General features: G+C 31.6%; 1 protein-coding gene across 1 annotated transcript in view; it reads right to left on the bottom strand.

Moving 5' to 3' along the window:
- Positions 1–16,999, bottom strand: part of LOC114332822 (lipase 3-like) — a 46,746-nt gene that overhangs the window by 14,324 nt on the left and 15,423 nt on the right. Inside the window, exon 3 of the mRNA XM_028282600.2 lies at positions 13,428–13,680. Coding sequence (XP_028138401.1) covers positions 13,428–13,680 — 253 coding nt within the window. The remainder of the gene's footprint in view (positions 1–13,427; positions 13,681–16,999) is intronic.

Genomic DNA, 16,999 nt, shown 5'->3' with positions numbered 1-16,999 from the left:
TTTCCCCGAAAAGTACTTAATTTTTTGGTTATTTCACGTTGAAATATTCGATTTGGAATTTGACACATAAGAACCTACTTTTCATTGGCTACAACTTTGCTTCTTACTGGGTTTTAAAGACTTATATATAAATTATTTTTTTCACTTTCTTTTAAGCTATATTTTTCCTAAGAGTATTTTTTCGATAAAATAATTAGTTTTTAATTACGAAAAACCGTCTAAAAACGGGTTTTTTTGTTGAAAAATGAACATACTCACTCGCAAATAACTCGAAAAGAATTGACTTGAAAATCTCTATATAACAAAAGTTGCTTAGATTTAGTCAGTTTATCCAATTCCGGACTTATTTTGAACGAATGTTTTCTCACCCCCGAGAATACCCCCAGGTATTCACGGGGGTATTCTCTCGGGCGTACTTCCCTGAGAATACCCCTTTTAACCCCAGATTAGAAGCACACATCGGCACAGGTTAGTTATGTGTATGACATATTGTATGTCAATCCAAGCGGTTTTTTAAAATTCACAACAAAACCGTGAGTAAATGGACTATTATTAGTAGGCTAAAATATCAAAATGAAACAAATAGAATAAAAGCATAACAAAATAAATTAAAATGCCTGACTTCTGACATGTTCTCGCAAATGGGAATCGGCAGTAACTGGATGATATACTAATCAAATTTAGTGTGTGTTTAAACTGAATCCTATTTAATTTCTTAACTTTTATTTTAAAATTAATTTTTGTTTTTTTGCTTCTTTGCTGTTTTTGCCATTTTTGACCCCGGGTTTTGGCGCCCCTAAAGGATGGCGCCCGTGTGCATTGCACACTTTGCACATATGGTAGCGGGGGCCCTGACTGTGAATGAAAAGCCCTATTGGAAGCTAAGTAAACCAAAAATTCAAATTTTAAGAGTTTTTAAAGAAAAGTAATGTTGGTTGCCTAACATGATGGTAAGAGTTCAATTATTGTGAGAAAAACAGTATATATGCAGAAACTGACTATTTTAGTGTGTTTAAATTTAGTAGCATACTATTGTACTGATTAATTATGTCTGTTAATGTCTGAATTAGAACGAAAACGGTTTGCAATTTTTACATTTTAGATAGTTTTTAATAAACGATTTTATACCAGTATAAAACTTGAAGTTTTTACTTCTGCATGAGTTTTTTAAACTATGGTATACTCAGTTTTTTAAACTATAAACTATTGGTATTTTCCATTGATTTTATATTAAATAATTGTAGTCAGAATAAAATTATATCGGGCCCCTTGAGTTTTATAATTGTTAATATACTAAATTACATATCAAATAACCTTTATCCATTAAACTGATCGGTGCAGGTCGACTTTATCTCGGAAATATCGGAAATGTTGACCTTATACTCCAGGAAAAAAAAAACAAGAAATAGACCATGTTCGGGATACTGAAATATCCAGGTAGCTGACAACTTTTTTAGTTATTGTATACCTATAGGATAAAAAACTACCTGTTTCCTGCCTAGAGTCCGGAGCCGTTTTTTAATTATTAACAATTTAGTGCAAAAAACGCGATTTTTTCGATTTTTTGCACTCTATTAAAAAGCTAAATAGTGGAATCACTGAAGGTTTTCACCTCCGATTTCGTTGAACGTCCATCGATTTTCATGAAAATTGGTGAGTAATTAGAGGATACCTCAAGGAACAAAGGTGACATGATGCCAACTTGCGCTTTTGCCCTAGGGGTGGATGCCACCCCTTCTCGGGGGTAAAAATTATTTTATTAAAAATAATACCATAAATCGATAGAGGGAAAAATTGTAAGCAAAATTTGTTATATAAAGTTATTAATAAAAATCAATACTTTTTGAGTTATTAAAGACCAAAGATTTTATTTTTTCGTAAAAAAATGCATGTTTTAAATCGGTTTTTCCCATATAACTCAAAAACTTTTTTTAAAGCTTTTACAAAATAGTTATTATTACTGAAATTGATGACAATAAAAAACTGAATATACTCCTCACTTAAAGCACTAAACTAATGTTAGTTAAAAGTGAGTTATTGGCAATTGAATGTGTATTTTTTTCGACGAGTACTCAAATCTATGTATTCAAGCTTAAATAACGGGAAAACGATGCTAAGTATAAAATATACCTGCTAATCATTTATCAACGTACTTCGGAATACCTATTAAATGAGCTTCAGAACAAGTTAATACCGTCAAAATTAAGCAAGTTATGATGAAAATAAAAGAACCCTCTCGAATTTTTTTGGAAAAAGTGAAAAATAAAACATACGCCATTTCCAAAAAAATTAAAATGTATAGTAATCCTTACAAGAACTTCTTTATATTAGCATAGGTAATGATTTCAATAATTTTGACCGGTTTAGAATGCATATTTTTGAAAAAAAGATATAATTTAAAAAAATCATAATTTTTATAATTATTGTAATTTTCATATTCTTGTGATAATAACTCCAAAAATACTTAATATACGTACAAAATGAAATATAACCAAATTTTAGTTTTCTCTGTGCCAAATACCTACTCTGCCTGTTTTACTATTTCTTAGGATAAAAAATAACTGAGATAGAAACGTTTAAATCTTAAATTTTGCTGTAAAAACCACGCAACCGGGGCCATTTAACCTTTTATTAAAAAAAAGTAAGTTGTCTAAAAGATTAAATTCAACGTGGCTAAATAGCCCTTGGAATTATCTTTCAAACCGTTTTTAGATAAACCTGATATCGTAAAAATAGACGGAGTTTATAAAAAAAATAACACTTTTTGGAAAAAATTTTAAAAGATAAATTTTGAAAAAATTTGGGCATAAATTTTAATGCTATCAACATGTTCGGGGGCTCGCTTGATAGATATTTTTAAGTACTTTGACAAATGTTTAATAAGTTTATGTTATAAAATGCATCATTTTCCCGTTATTTCAGCTTGAATACTTAGCTTTTTTTACTCGCGAAAAAAAATATATATTCAATTACCTATAACTCACTTTTAGTTAACACTTAAAGGTTTTTCTAGTAAAGAATTTATTTTGTTTCTTATTAACTTCAATTTTAGTAATCATAACTTTTTTGTAAAAACTTATAGTTTTTGAGTTATTGATGAAAAAATGGTTAAAAACATGCATTTTTCTCAAGAAAAATTAAAATCTTTGATCTTCAATAACTCAAAAAGTTTTCATTTATTTTAATAACTTTATATAATAAATTTTGCTTAGAATTTGTCCCTCTATCAAATTATGGGGTTATTTTCAATAAAATAATTTTCACCCCCGAGAAGGGGTGGCATCCACCCCAGGGCAAAAGCGCAAGTTGGCACTATGTCACCTTCGTTCCTTGAGATATCCTCTAACCACTCACCAAATTTCATGTAAATATATGGAGGTTCAGCGAAATCGGAGGTAATAGCTCATATCCACCTTCAGTGACTGCACTAAAATAGTTGACATAAAATTACAAAATTTAATTTTTCAGACCAATGAAAAACCTTCAAAATGCTGATTTTTGGAAGTTAAAAAGTCAATTTTTTTGCTTCACAAACTGCAAAATAATTGAACATCGTTATTTGTTAATAACTTTTACTAAAACTAGCTTTAGAACTTTAGTATTTCACCCAAAGTTGGGTATTGGGACACTTAATAAATCCTCAAACTTTAAGACCGATCCATTAATTAGTTTAAAAGTTATTCTATTTGTTTATTCCAGAGACCTTTGTTTGCAATAACATAAGAAAGAAAATAATGACGTTATGGCAATTCTGCGTATGCCAACTGAAAGTAGAAATGTGATACTATCAAAATATATTAAAAAAAAGGTAAAAAAATATTTAATATAGTCAAAAATCCCCATTCCAAATTTTTGAACTTTTTTAGTTTATAAACATTTAGAATAACTTTAAAATTATTCTACATATTCGAAAAGCTGATATTTTACACGAATTTTTAAAAATGTCGTTCAAATGGTGACTAGTCGTGGTAAGTGAACGGGGACCTGGGAGCCGACAAATACACGAGTGCAAAAACAAAAAAGCAGCTTAAAACAAACCACTATCATTTTCTACATCTCGGGATCTACTTAATACATTTCGATCTTTCTTTTCTTTAATTTGTATATACTTTTTGTGTACAGTACAAAGATGCAATTTGTCTAGACATTTATTAATTCATAGGCAGCCTAATTTGTTTAAACAGTTGTTGAAAAAATATTTTTTTTCCAAAAATCTATTTTTTAATAATACTATGAATATTAATCACACAAAAGGTTAAGGTGCCTATACTTTAACAAGTAAGCTACCTTCAATAAATAATTACTTACTTATTAAAAATAATTTATTTTTTTCTATGATTATTAATGACACTATGATTAAAAAAAATAGATTTTTGTAAAAAAATATTTTTTCAAGAATTTTTTAACAAATTAGACTATTTATGAATTAATAAATTTATAAACAAATTACACATTTGTAATGTACGTAGAAATTACATACAAATTAAAAAAAGAAATATCAAAATCCAATCAATAGATCCGCAGGTATAGACAATTTTATTAGTTTGAAATTGGTTTTTCGGTATTTGAACTCGGTGGGTTTGTAGGTTCCCTTTAGTAACCATTTGAACTACATTGTTAAAAATTTGTAGAGGGTCCTATGAAGGTACAATGTTTGTGAAATTTTTTTAAAAAAAATACAAATCACATTCTTTAAAATGGAATTAATGAGGTTCCTTAATTATTGTAAACAAATTGGCTGTGAATTAAAAAATCACATGGCTAACTTTGGCCCAAATTGACCTAGGCAAATTTTTTATTTGAAAATTAGTGTTAAAATACTAGCTTTTAGAAAGTTTAAAAATTTTAATCTACGGACAATAATTTTAAAGTTATTCTAAATGTTTATAACCTACAAAATTTCAAACATTTGGTATTACGAATTTTGAATATATTAAATAATTTTTTTAATCTTTTTTTCTTAATACATTTTGATAGTATCACTTTTCTACTTTCATTTGGCATACGCAGAATTGCCCGATCTTCAATATTTTCTGTCATATTATTGCAAGAAAGGTCCCTGGGATAAAAAATAGAATATCTTTTAAACTAATTAATGGATCGGTCTCAAATTTTGAGGATTTACCAAGTACCCCAATATCCAACTTTGGGTGAAACACTAAAGTTCTTAGTTAGTATGAGTAAAAGTTATTAACAAAGAACGATTTTCCTTTATTTTTTTTAAAGCGGGATTTTAAAGGTTTTTCAATGTTCTAAAAAATTAAATTTTGTAATTTTATGTGAACTATTTAGCTTCTTAATGGAGTGCAAAAAATCAAAAAAATTGCGTATTTTGCACTAAATTGTTAATACTTAAGAAAAGAGGTAGGTTTTCATCCTATAACGCCGTTCGCAAATGGGTCGATAAAAGACACGTCTCGAAGTTCACGCGTATTGCTCGTCTTGTACGAACCCTGCGACCCTTTTATATATATCAACCAAAACGAACCCGTGTTGAGCTGCCCCCCCCCACTTGCAAAAATTAAAAAACAAATAGCCCTGATTTATGAGCTATTTATGAGCTCTCATATTCCGCAAACTAAAATTTTTGAGCTCGTTTCACTGAGCAGGAATTTGATACTTTAGTGACTCAGCCCCCCCCCACTACTTAAAAATAGGAATATTGAATCGGTTTTTGCGGCAGAATTACGAGCTATTTATGAGCTCTTGAAATTATATAGTTTCGATTTTTGAGCTCATTCCCTTCACCCCCAAACAACCCTTTAATTGATTTAACTTAAGAGAAAAATGCTGAGAAAACTTAAAACATATGGTATTGCGGATATAATTCCTATAGCTTATCTACTCTAAGAATAAACTATTAAATCACGTGCATTTCGATTATTGAGCTACAACCCCTTCGCAAGAAAACCACCCTATCTTCCCGGCTTAAGAGAAAGTTGTACTTAAAATGCATTAAACTAATTATTTGGCGACTACATATCATTGAATAATTTATAAGCATCCAAATTACGCGCATTTATATCAGTAAATTGCAATTTATTTTGTATAGTGCAGTCACTGAAGGTAAAAATCAACGATTACCTTCAATTTCGGTGAACCTTCATCGATTTTCACGAAAATTGATCAGTGGTTAGAGGATACGTCAATAAACAAAGGTGACATGGTACCACCTTGCGCCTTTACCCTGAGGGTGGATACCGCCCCTTCTCGGGGGTGAAAATTATTTTATTAAGAATAACTGCACAAATCAATAAAAGAACAAATTAAAAGCAAAATTTATTATATAAAGTTAATAAAATAAGTCAATACTTTTTAAGTTATTAAAGATCAAAGATTTTAATTATTCGTGAAAAAAATGCATGTTATGAAGCGGTTTTTCGTAAATCACTGAAAAACTGTAAGTTTTTACAAAAAAGTTAATAGTAGTTTAATTCGTATAGCTTATATTCTAAGAATAAACTCTTAAATCACGCGCCTTTCGATTATAGAGCTACAACCCCTTCGCAAGAAAACCATCCCTTATTCCCGACTTAAGAGAGTTGTACTTAAAATAATTTAAATAAATTATTTGGCGACTAGATATCGTTTAATAATTTATGAGCTCGCAAAATATACGCATCTCAATTATTGAATTGCCATTTTCTTTCTATAGTGCAGTCACTGAAGGTAAAAATCAACTATGACCTTCGATTTCGGTAAATCTCCATTCATTTTCACGAAAATTGGTGAGCGGATTTTGATGCTATCAACTTTTTCTGGAGCTCATTTTTGATAGGTATTTCTAAGTACTTTGACAAGTATTTAGTACCTAAATGTTATAAAATGCATCTCTTTCCCGTTATTTAAGCTTGAATCCTTAGATTTTAATAGTCGCAGAAACAATATACATTTAATTACCAATAACTTACTTTAAATTAACATTAAAGGGTTTTTCAAGTAAGCAATTTATTATATTTTTTATTAGCTTGAATTTTAGTGATGAACACTTTTTTGTAAAAACTTACAGTTCTTGAGTTATTTATGAAAAATCGCTTTAAAGGCCTGGCTGAAAGACTTCGGTCGATGGCCTTTTGGTACATTGTATCAATAAAGTATGTCTCTCTCTCTCTCGCTTTAAAGCATGCATTTTCTTTCACAAAAATTAAAATATTTGATCTTTAATAACTCAAAAAGTATTGATTTATTTTAATCACATTATATAACAAATTTTGCTTACAATTTGTCCCTCTCTCGATTTGTGGGGTTATTTTTAATAAAGTAATTTTCACCCCCGAGAAGGGGTGACACATACCCCAGGTTAAAACCCCAAGTTGTTATTGTTAATTCGTGAAAATGAATGGAGATTTACCGAAATCGAAGGTCATAGTTGATTTTTACCTTCAGTGACTGCACTATAGAAAGAAAATGGCAATTCAATAATTGAGATGCTTATATTTTGAAAGCTCATAAATTATTAAACGATATGTAGTCGCCAAATAATTAATTTAATTTTTTTTAAGTACAACTCTCTTAAGCCGGGAATATGGGATGGTTTTCTTACGAAGGGGTTGTAGCTCTATAATCGAAAGGCGCGTGATTTAAGAGTTTATTCTTAGAATATAAGCTATACGAATCATAGGCGTAACCAGGAGGGGTTTTGGGGGTTGTAACCCCCCCCATTGGGATGTGATTTGAGCTCTATACGCTTAACACCATAGCCCTCAAAGACCTTCCAGTAGTTGTAACCCCCCCTTTCAGGTAGTTGTAACCCCCCCTTAGGATCATCCTGGTTACGCCTATGATACGAATTAAACTACTATTAACTTTTTTGTAAAAACTTACAGTTTTTCAGTGATTTACGAAAAACCGCTTCATAACATGAATTTTTTTCACGAATAATTAAAATCTTTGATCTTTAATAACTTAAAAAGTATTGACTTATTTTATTAACTTTATATAATAAATTTTGCTTTTAATTTGTTCTTTTATTGATTTGTGCAGTTATTTTTAATAAAATAATTTTCACCCCCGAGAAGGGGCGGTATCCACCCTCAGGGTAAAGGCGCAAGTTGGTACCATGTCACCTTTGTTTCTTGACGTATCCTCTAACCACTGATCAATTTTCGTGAAAATCGATGAAGGTTCACCGAAATTGAAGGTAATCGTTGATTTTTACCTTCAGTGACTGCACTATACAAAATAAATTGCAATTTACTGATCTAAATGCGCGTAATTTGGAAGCTTATAAATTATTCAACGATATGTAGTCGCCAAATAATTAGTTTAATGCATTTTAAGTACAACTTTCTCTTAAGCCGGGAAGATAGGGTGGTTTTCTTGCGAAGGGGTTGTAGCTCAATAATCGAAATGCACGTGATTTAATAGTTTATTCTTAGAGTATATAAGCTATAGGAATTATATCCGCAATACGATATATTTTAAGTTTTTTCAGCATTTTTCTCTTAAGTTAAATCAATTAAAGGGTTGTTTGGGGGTGAAGGGGATGAGCTCAAAAATCGAAACTATATAATTTCAAGAGCTCATAAATAGCTCGTAATTCTGCCGCAAAAACCGATTCAATATTCCTATTTTTAAGTAGTGGGGGGGGCTGACTCAGCCCCCCCACTAAAGTATCAAATTCCTGCTCAGTGGAACGAGCTCAAAAATTTTAGTTTGCGGAATATGAGAGCTCATAAATAGCTCATAAATCAGGGCTATTTGTTTTTTGATTTTTGCAAGTGGGGGGGGGGCAGCTCAACACGGGTCCAAAACGACTATTTCGTTCTGTAAAAAGTACGGTATTGTAACATTTTTAGTATCATTTGTATAGGTTGAATTGAAGGTATTTTTCTACTTCCCCAACGAATTTTAGAATAAACACCTAGAAACAAAAGTTCAATGTTTTCAGAATTTTATAATACAAGCAATATATTATTTGCACAAAGCTACTAATAGTACTACAATCAACGAACATTCCATGCATTGATCTTTAAAAAAACTAAAATTTAATTTAGCGCAAAAATCAACAAAAAACGAAGGAAACAAATAAAATAAACTTCCCTCCATGACTGGACACGTGCGTCTCACTCGAACTTTCTCGTGCGCTACCGGTCGCAAGGGACGAGAGTCGCACAAGACGAGGAGATTTGCAATGCTAATCGCTTCGTCTACGCAGCTCAATGCCACAACGAAGGAACTTGTGTGACGGGGAGAGATCTACCAGGGGTTCCCAACCTTCTAGCAACTGCGTACCACCTGAAATATTTTGAAAATTTTGGCGTACCACCAAACACCGGGGGCATGGAATGGAAGGAATCCCACCCTCGATCCTAATTATATAACTTTAAATTTAATTATTTATTCCCTTTTCCAAGCTTTTTATCAAGACAACAATAAATATAATTATTTGTCAATTATGCTTTCTAATTTTTATTTAAAAATATATACTTCTTCTTCTTTCTCATATTCCTTAGTGCCCTTCAGAGCGTCGGATGAAAATATATACAGATAAACGTTTACTACAGATAAATGTTATACAACTGGTACAAACTATCAACCAAGAAAAAAGATACAAATCAACAGATATCAACATTAGACTGTCAAACTAACGTCAGAACGTGTATGTATCGATCTGTAAATTGGTGCCAAAATTTGTAATTATTACTGAAAATACTAGTTATCAAAATTAGTTTTCGTTCAAATAGTGACTAATAACAATTGTGTTACGTGTTAATCATCAAGAACAAGCTGTAACTTCGGTCAGTAAGAGATGATTTACTTAATAATCTTCCAACTTAAACACATTCATTGTCAAACTGTCAATAGTTTTTCACTGTTGCTATCCCGTCCCAACGGACGGCAACGGTTAGGCAACCAGTATTGCAGTGATGTATCCAAGGTTATCACTTATTTCCAGACATCCAAAGCGTTAATATAAACAAATTCAAGTTACTTTTGACTACATGAGTAACAATTTAAATCAATGTTCCCCCACTGTTAGTAACACCATGTCCCAATTCTTCCAGTAATCTTACTAGTTTATATGCAACTGCTACTATGACTAAACAACGTCCGAAGTATCCCAAGAAGACCGAAGCAAACTTATAATTAGTTGTACGTCTCTATAGTATCCAATGATTGTATATCAAATTTTTTTTCTTCATAATTTTTACCTAATGTTATTTAAGATTTAGAAATTAACTGTTATAATAATTAGTTTTAATTCCTTATTGTAATTCATTATTGTATAACCAATATTGTTTGTGTCAATGGCCATTGCTGCCGAGACACATAAATTTCAATAAAAAAAAAACATTAGTCATTCTGTATCGAGATTGATGCGAAGCTTGTTGCAGTTTGCTTGTGATTAAAGTGTCAATTGCAGGAGTAATTGAACTCAATTTTATTCTTAAGTCCTATTCAACACTTGTTAGTGTGTTTCTATATTTATTTTTTATATACAATAGATCACCCTTCTCACACAAATAACTCTCAAATGGCAAATGCCCTCAAAAACAGCATAGCTTGCCAGAAGACCATTGGACATTGGATACTCGGATTTATACCCGACCCAGAAGTCAATTAAGGATTTATCTTTAAAACTGTCTTTAGATGTTCTCTTTAAAACTGTTAGATCGATGAAAGTTTTCTGTAATTGCAACTCATTTGGTGAGGTTCCTGCAAAAGGATTTCTGGTTAAGTTTGGAATAATCTTTAGAGAAATACTTATTAAAACTTTCTTGAAAAGATTCCAAGTGAAGAATTATATCAGCAACCACATCTGGTATTGGAGATATTTCGTTTTCTTCAAAAAATGATGACAGCGTAGGAAATGCAGAGACAATCTTCCCCTGTATTTGAGAAAAAAAAAACCAACTTTTTCTTGAATGAGTTTATTTTATCATTGACCTGATTTATTGTGATGGGTGTTTTCTCCCTGAAGAACCATTTTCAGCGTGTTGAGTGTGTCACATATGTCAGCTAGATACTCAAATCTTGACAACCATTCTTCATCATTGAACAAGTCTTTCACGTCATTATTTTTTTTTTCAGTTAAAAACATTAAAACTGCTGACCTCAGTTCAAAGAGACAGAAAGTTTTCCCTCGAGATAACCATCTCACTTCTGTATGCAACAGAAGAGTTTTGAAACTGCCACCCATATCTTCACACATCAAGGAGAATAATCTTAATTTCGCGTGTTTCACCCACGCGACGCGTACCACCTGAAATCTTCCCGCGTACCACCAGTGGTACGCGTACCACCGGTTGGGAACCCCGGAATAGGCGACTGAAATCGAATCGAGTACTTCGAGCGTCGTCCCATGTGCGGACGGCCTAAGACTACAATAACTAAAAAAGAGTGTGTGTGTGTACTTTATATGCACGTAAGAAGTTATACTTCTATCATATGATTTCAACCAAATAAAATATGTACTGTAAACAGTTTTTCCACCTACCTCTACCGAAAGTATACTTTTCCGGACCTGATTGTAGGAAGCAAAGTTGTACTTTTCCTCCCTAGGGAGGAAAATATTTTTTCTCCCTAGGGAGGAAAAGAAAAAGTGACGTCATGGTATTTCATTCATGAAATATAACTTATTAACGCCCTGTACAATATCTATTTTCTATTACGTAAGTATCTATACATTTTAACTTTTATTTATAAAACACTCCGTATTTTACAGAATGGTAAAAACAGTAAATTGTTATTTTGATTTAACAATGTTTACATTAATAATTTGACTTATATTTGACAGTTGACAGTTGTATTGTACCTACTTGTTAGTTGTAGTTTTAATAAATTTTGTTGGTTAGTTACATAAATAAATTAAGTAAAAATGAAAAATAACTTGTTATTAATTTGAGGAAGGTGGAAAAACCATATGTATAACATGGGAGTAAGTGCCTTTTCCTCCCTTGAATGATTACTTAAGTAATCTTCATTCTCGGGAGGAAAAGTAGCACTTTCGTCCCTTGTTATACAAATAGTTATATTTTTGTTTTATTTAAATATTAAACTAATTTTAATATTTACCACTTTCCAAAAATCCAAAAAAATAAAAAAAGACAGCAATTGTCCGCATTTGAACCCGGGACCTCTCGATCTCTAGTCGAATGCTCTACCAATGACCCTACGACCGCATTGTTTATACGGTTTCGCGGACATTATGACAAATCACGGTAACAAATAGACGAAGTGAAGTATAAGTATAAAAATATTTTAATAATACATATTATCTTACTCCCGAGGAAGACAAATCCAAAGACCCAAAAATTATAATAAATATATTTACTAAAAACACTAATATATTCTTTCCACATTTTTTTTGGACTGATACATATATAACAAACGATTTAGCAACGAAATCCATACTGTCTGTGTGCGCATGCGCGCAAAATAATAAAAATTCACTCCCAATCGCGTCTAAAGTAGTATGCTTCTTTTCATGAGCATTTTTCAGTGCGTCACAAATGATAGAAAAAAAGGTAAGTCCGTGATAATATACATTTTAGTGACATGACATTTTAGTTAAATCTGACATTTGTCACATTCTATTTGCAATTTGGCATAAAATCAAATCAATTGTGTTTATTGCATTTATAAAATGGTATTTTCTTTGATTTGTATAGTCTTATAAATTTTTTTTTATTTACATTAACGTGCTCGGCAACTATGGCCATTCGCACGGGACGATTACAAACAAGATTACAAGAGGTATAATTAAAGAGCATTAACAAGTTATGTCATAAAAAAAATTTAAAGTTTATGATACAATGATATTTTTTTAAAAAACTGAAGAACTCTGTCTAACTGGTTGGTATCACTTAGAATATCACATAGCTGCGGTTTGAGTTTGAGCTGTTGTCTTACTACACTGAACTGATGACATTCGGTAATAATGTGGTTCACGGTAAGTTGGCACTGGCATGTTAAACAGATAGGCCGGATATCTGATGACATCATTACTCACGGCTTCCTGATGTCATCAGATATCCGGCCTATCTGTTTAACATGCCAGTGCCAACTTACAGTGAACCACATTATTACCGAATGTCATCAGTTCAGTGTAGTAAGACAACAGCTCAAACTCAAACCGCAGCTATGTGACATTCTAAGTGATGAAAAGATTATATTCGTAGATATATTATTTAATTCGTAAATAATTTTTTTTCGATTATAATGCCACGTATTGACAACTAGAATAAATGTTATAAATGTTACCGACGAAATGTAATCACCGACGTGCGTTTTTTTCTGTCACATGCAATTTAATGCGTTAGAAAGAAATCGAAAAAGTGTGACGCACTGAAAGATCTTCATGAGAAAAAGCATATAACTTCAAAAAGTTGTCAGATACCTAGATATTTCAGTCTCCTGAGAAAATCCTTTTGTCCTGGACTATAATAATTGTGACGTATTAGGTACCTCTAAAAATCACTTACCTCTAATTGTTTCAACGGAACGGTATGAAGCAGCCATGATAGCAATGGTTGCTTAAAATGTTTATATATTACTCCTGGAGCTAATGCAATTACTAACTTAAGTTTATCGTTATATTCTGGTCTTTCCGAACACATTACAAAAACTGTTGTACATCCTTGTGAATGACCAACATAATAGAGGCTACTTTGATGGGTAGCATTAAGGATATAGTCAATTGCAGCTGGTAGGTCGTACATGCCTATTTCGTGGAAACTAAAATTTTAAAACTGAGATAAGCTAAAAGTATACTTCGTTGTTCAGTTGTTTACTGGTAGTATACTATGGTAATCCTATGAATAAGTCACAGGGGTGAAAAAAGAGAAAATTTATCTGATTTTTAATTTCAAATATATCATTCAAAAGAAACTTTTTGTTTATTCTAAGCGACTGTCAGCCCTCGGTAATAATCTAATCTTTCATTCTGCGTTCAAACTTTTTAAAAATACTTATTAGTTTTCTCAGGATTTGAAAAAAATGAATGCGATTAAAAAGAGTTCGACCGAAATTTTGCGCCTACGCTCTCAAAAAGGATTAAAGTGTTATAAATTTTTGTAATCAGTATTTCAAAAGCTTTTAAATGAGGTGTCACATGATGTACTTATCCATTTAAAAAAACTCAAAGTTATGCCTGTCACCTGAAGACGGATAGCGGAAAGTTCGAAACATTAATGCTATGATGATTTTAAATATACTACTAATACTATGATTATTTTAAAAATCGACCTGTCCGAGCGTTTTGCTTACGTGCTAAAAATAAATAAGTTAATAGGGGGGGGGGGTACACTTATTCCAGCGTACTGTATAATACATATACTATAAAAATTATAGAAATATTATTTCTCACCTTTCTGAAGGCAACGGGACCTGTTTCAATCTTTCAGTCTCATTATAATTAAAGTAAAAGGTGAAGATTCCTGAATTGCAAAGTTTAATAGCAAAAGTTGAGTGACAAAATTTAAAATTTAGCTTTTTAATCAAGTTTATGTTAAAATATAGAGTACAAAGAATAAAATGTTTTATAGAAAAAAAATGTTGCAACTTTTGGTTTTACAAAAAACGTGATTTCATTTTTTTTTATTTTTAGGGTAAAATTGTGATTTTGACAATGTTCCCCCACTTTAAATTTAAAATAAACCTCATTTATTTTCGTTTTCAATCAAAAACATAAAGTATGACCAAAATTAGCCTTTCACCACGCTGTGCTCCGTATCTCGAGAAACAAGCGTTTTTTGGGGGAGTGCCACTCGTCTATAAAGTCACATAACTTTTTACCTATTGCATAGGTATTTTGATTTGAAATTTTCCAGAATACTTCTTCATGACTTATGTTTTAATGCTGTGTTGGTTAAAATTATAAACTAAAAAGTTTGTCACCAATTTTTTTATGTAAACATGAAACTAACGAAATCTGGCGACAAAATGTTTAAAAATTAACAACTCCTCTTTTGATTTCTTTAAATATCTCGGACAGATCTCATTGTTAGCTTGTAAATACTTTAAAGATAATAAAGTAAAATCTTCGAAAGGAAATATTTACAATTTTAACTATTTATAATGGGAAATAAGCCACAATATTATTAAAAAATGATTTTTATTAACGTTTCGACGCCTAAATAAATGTATTTTGACAACGGCACCCGATTTGGGCGTCGAAACGTTAATAAAAATCATTTTTTAATAATATTGTGGCTTATTTCCCATTATAAATAGTTAAAATTGTAAAAATGCCACAAGAAAATAGCTTCAGAACAACATTAAGAAATATTTACAGCAACCAAAGATACAGCGAGTTAAATTTGAAAAATTATTTAAATTGATCTTTCGCATTTTTGCATAAAATTTGATGTTCCGCCAATCTTAGATAAAAATAAACTTCATATTAGGATTGAGCGACCTCGAAAACATAAAGAATGAATCTCTCATGCAAGATGTTTGACATATTTTGTAAGCTGTATTCAGTGGCGTAGCGAGCGTGGGTGACACCTGGGACGGTAATCGATGGTGTCACCCCAAATCCTAAAAATAAAGATTGTTAAAACCAACGAATATCCGATAAACGTATGTTTTGAATAATGAAAAAATTAAGAATTATAGTTAATGAAACTGCAGTAAATAGTATATTATCATCATCATCTAGCCGTTATCGTCCACTGCTGAACATGGGCCTCCTCTAAGTTTCTCCATGTCTCCCTATCTTGAGCTACCACCAAGTATATACAATTTATTTACTTTTTTGGTTTACACTATGTGAATGAATTAAAATATTTTTTTAGCTTTACTAAAAATAAAGCTTTACCATTGTATAACTAGGCTTTACACTTTTTGTGTTGCTTCATGTTCGATAGTTAATAAACCGAGGTTATTTAGCCTTGTTGACGTCATTGTTTCTCGCAAGTAATTCTTAATTGATTTTAGCTTCCTAAAACTTCTCTCACATGAAGCAACCGATACACGAATGGTCATAAACAATTTTTTGGGAGAGATTCCATGAAATCCCATTCCACAATGCATTTTAAAAAGTCTACAGCTAACCATTTAGATGCTGTAATATTGGCCGCTGGTAAAAGTCTTCTGAGCCTTGGTATTTCTAGCAGGAGGTCTGCTTCTGATACCTCTTCATGGTAAAAGTCACAAAATGTTGAAACAGCTAATTTCAATTGTTCACTGTTCGTGGAAAAGCAAAGTGTATGTCTGCACAGCCTCGAACAATGAAGCCATATGAATGGCCTGATCTGGTTTCGAGTTCAATATTGAATAGGTCAAAACATTGCAACATATCTTTTTGAAGTTCGGCTCGAAGTGTAAGTCCTATATCGGTAGCTAACTCATCATCCATTCGTTTTCGACGTCGAATTAGTTTTTAGGTGGAAATGTCGTCGTGCTCATATTTTGCCTTGGCAAAATCTATGTATTGCTTCATTTATAATGTGATTTCTTTGATTTTTTCCGTTAAAAGGAAAAAAGCAGTTAATCTAAGTTGATCTAAGTAACGAAATTCTCAAGAAGCTTCAAATTGATGGTGTAGAAATATTATGAAGTGCCGTTCACAGGGATATGATAATGCAGCTGTTATGAGCGGCGTACATGGAGGAATACAAGCTATTATTAAAACAAAAATCAAAAAGGCCATTTTCGTCGGATTTATTGATCATCTAATTAATTCATATGGCCAGCACTCTTTTGCATAAAACACATCTTGGGTAACATTTTTCGGAACTGTAGAAGCAATTTTTAATTTTTTTTATCTGTTTCCATTCAGTGCTGGGAAGTGCTTATTAAACACAGCAAAACATCTGTTAAGCAACTTTCCACAACACGTTGGAGTTCTCAGTCACTGCACACTATGCTGGCTGCAGTTAAAGTATTGACAGAACATTTTTATAGTATTGTTGCTTCAATTGAGGAATTCTCTTCAACAAGAAAATTTATACACCAGAGGTGCTGCACATAACCTTATGCCCGTTATTAAACGTAATCAATGATTACGTTTTTTTTCAATATAAAGATGAAGTGCTCCTATTTTAGTCGCTGA

The sequence above is a fragment of the Diabrotica virgifera genome, chromosome 9, assembly GCF_917563875.1.
Source record: "Diabrotica virgifera virgifera chromosome 9, PGI_DIABVI_V3a".
NCBI classification, from domain to species: Eukaryota; Metazoa; Arthropoda; class Insecta; order Coleoptera; family Chrysomelidae; genus Diabrotica; species Diabrotica virgifera.
This window is presented reverse-complemented; position numbering and strand designations above follow the sequence as displayed.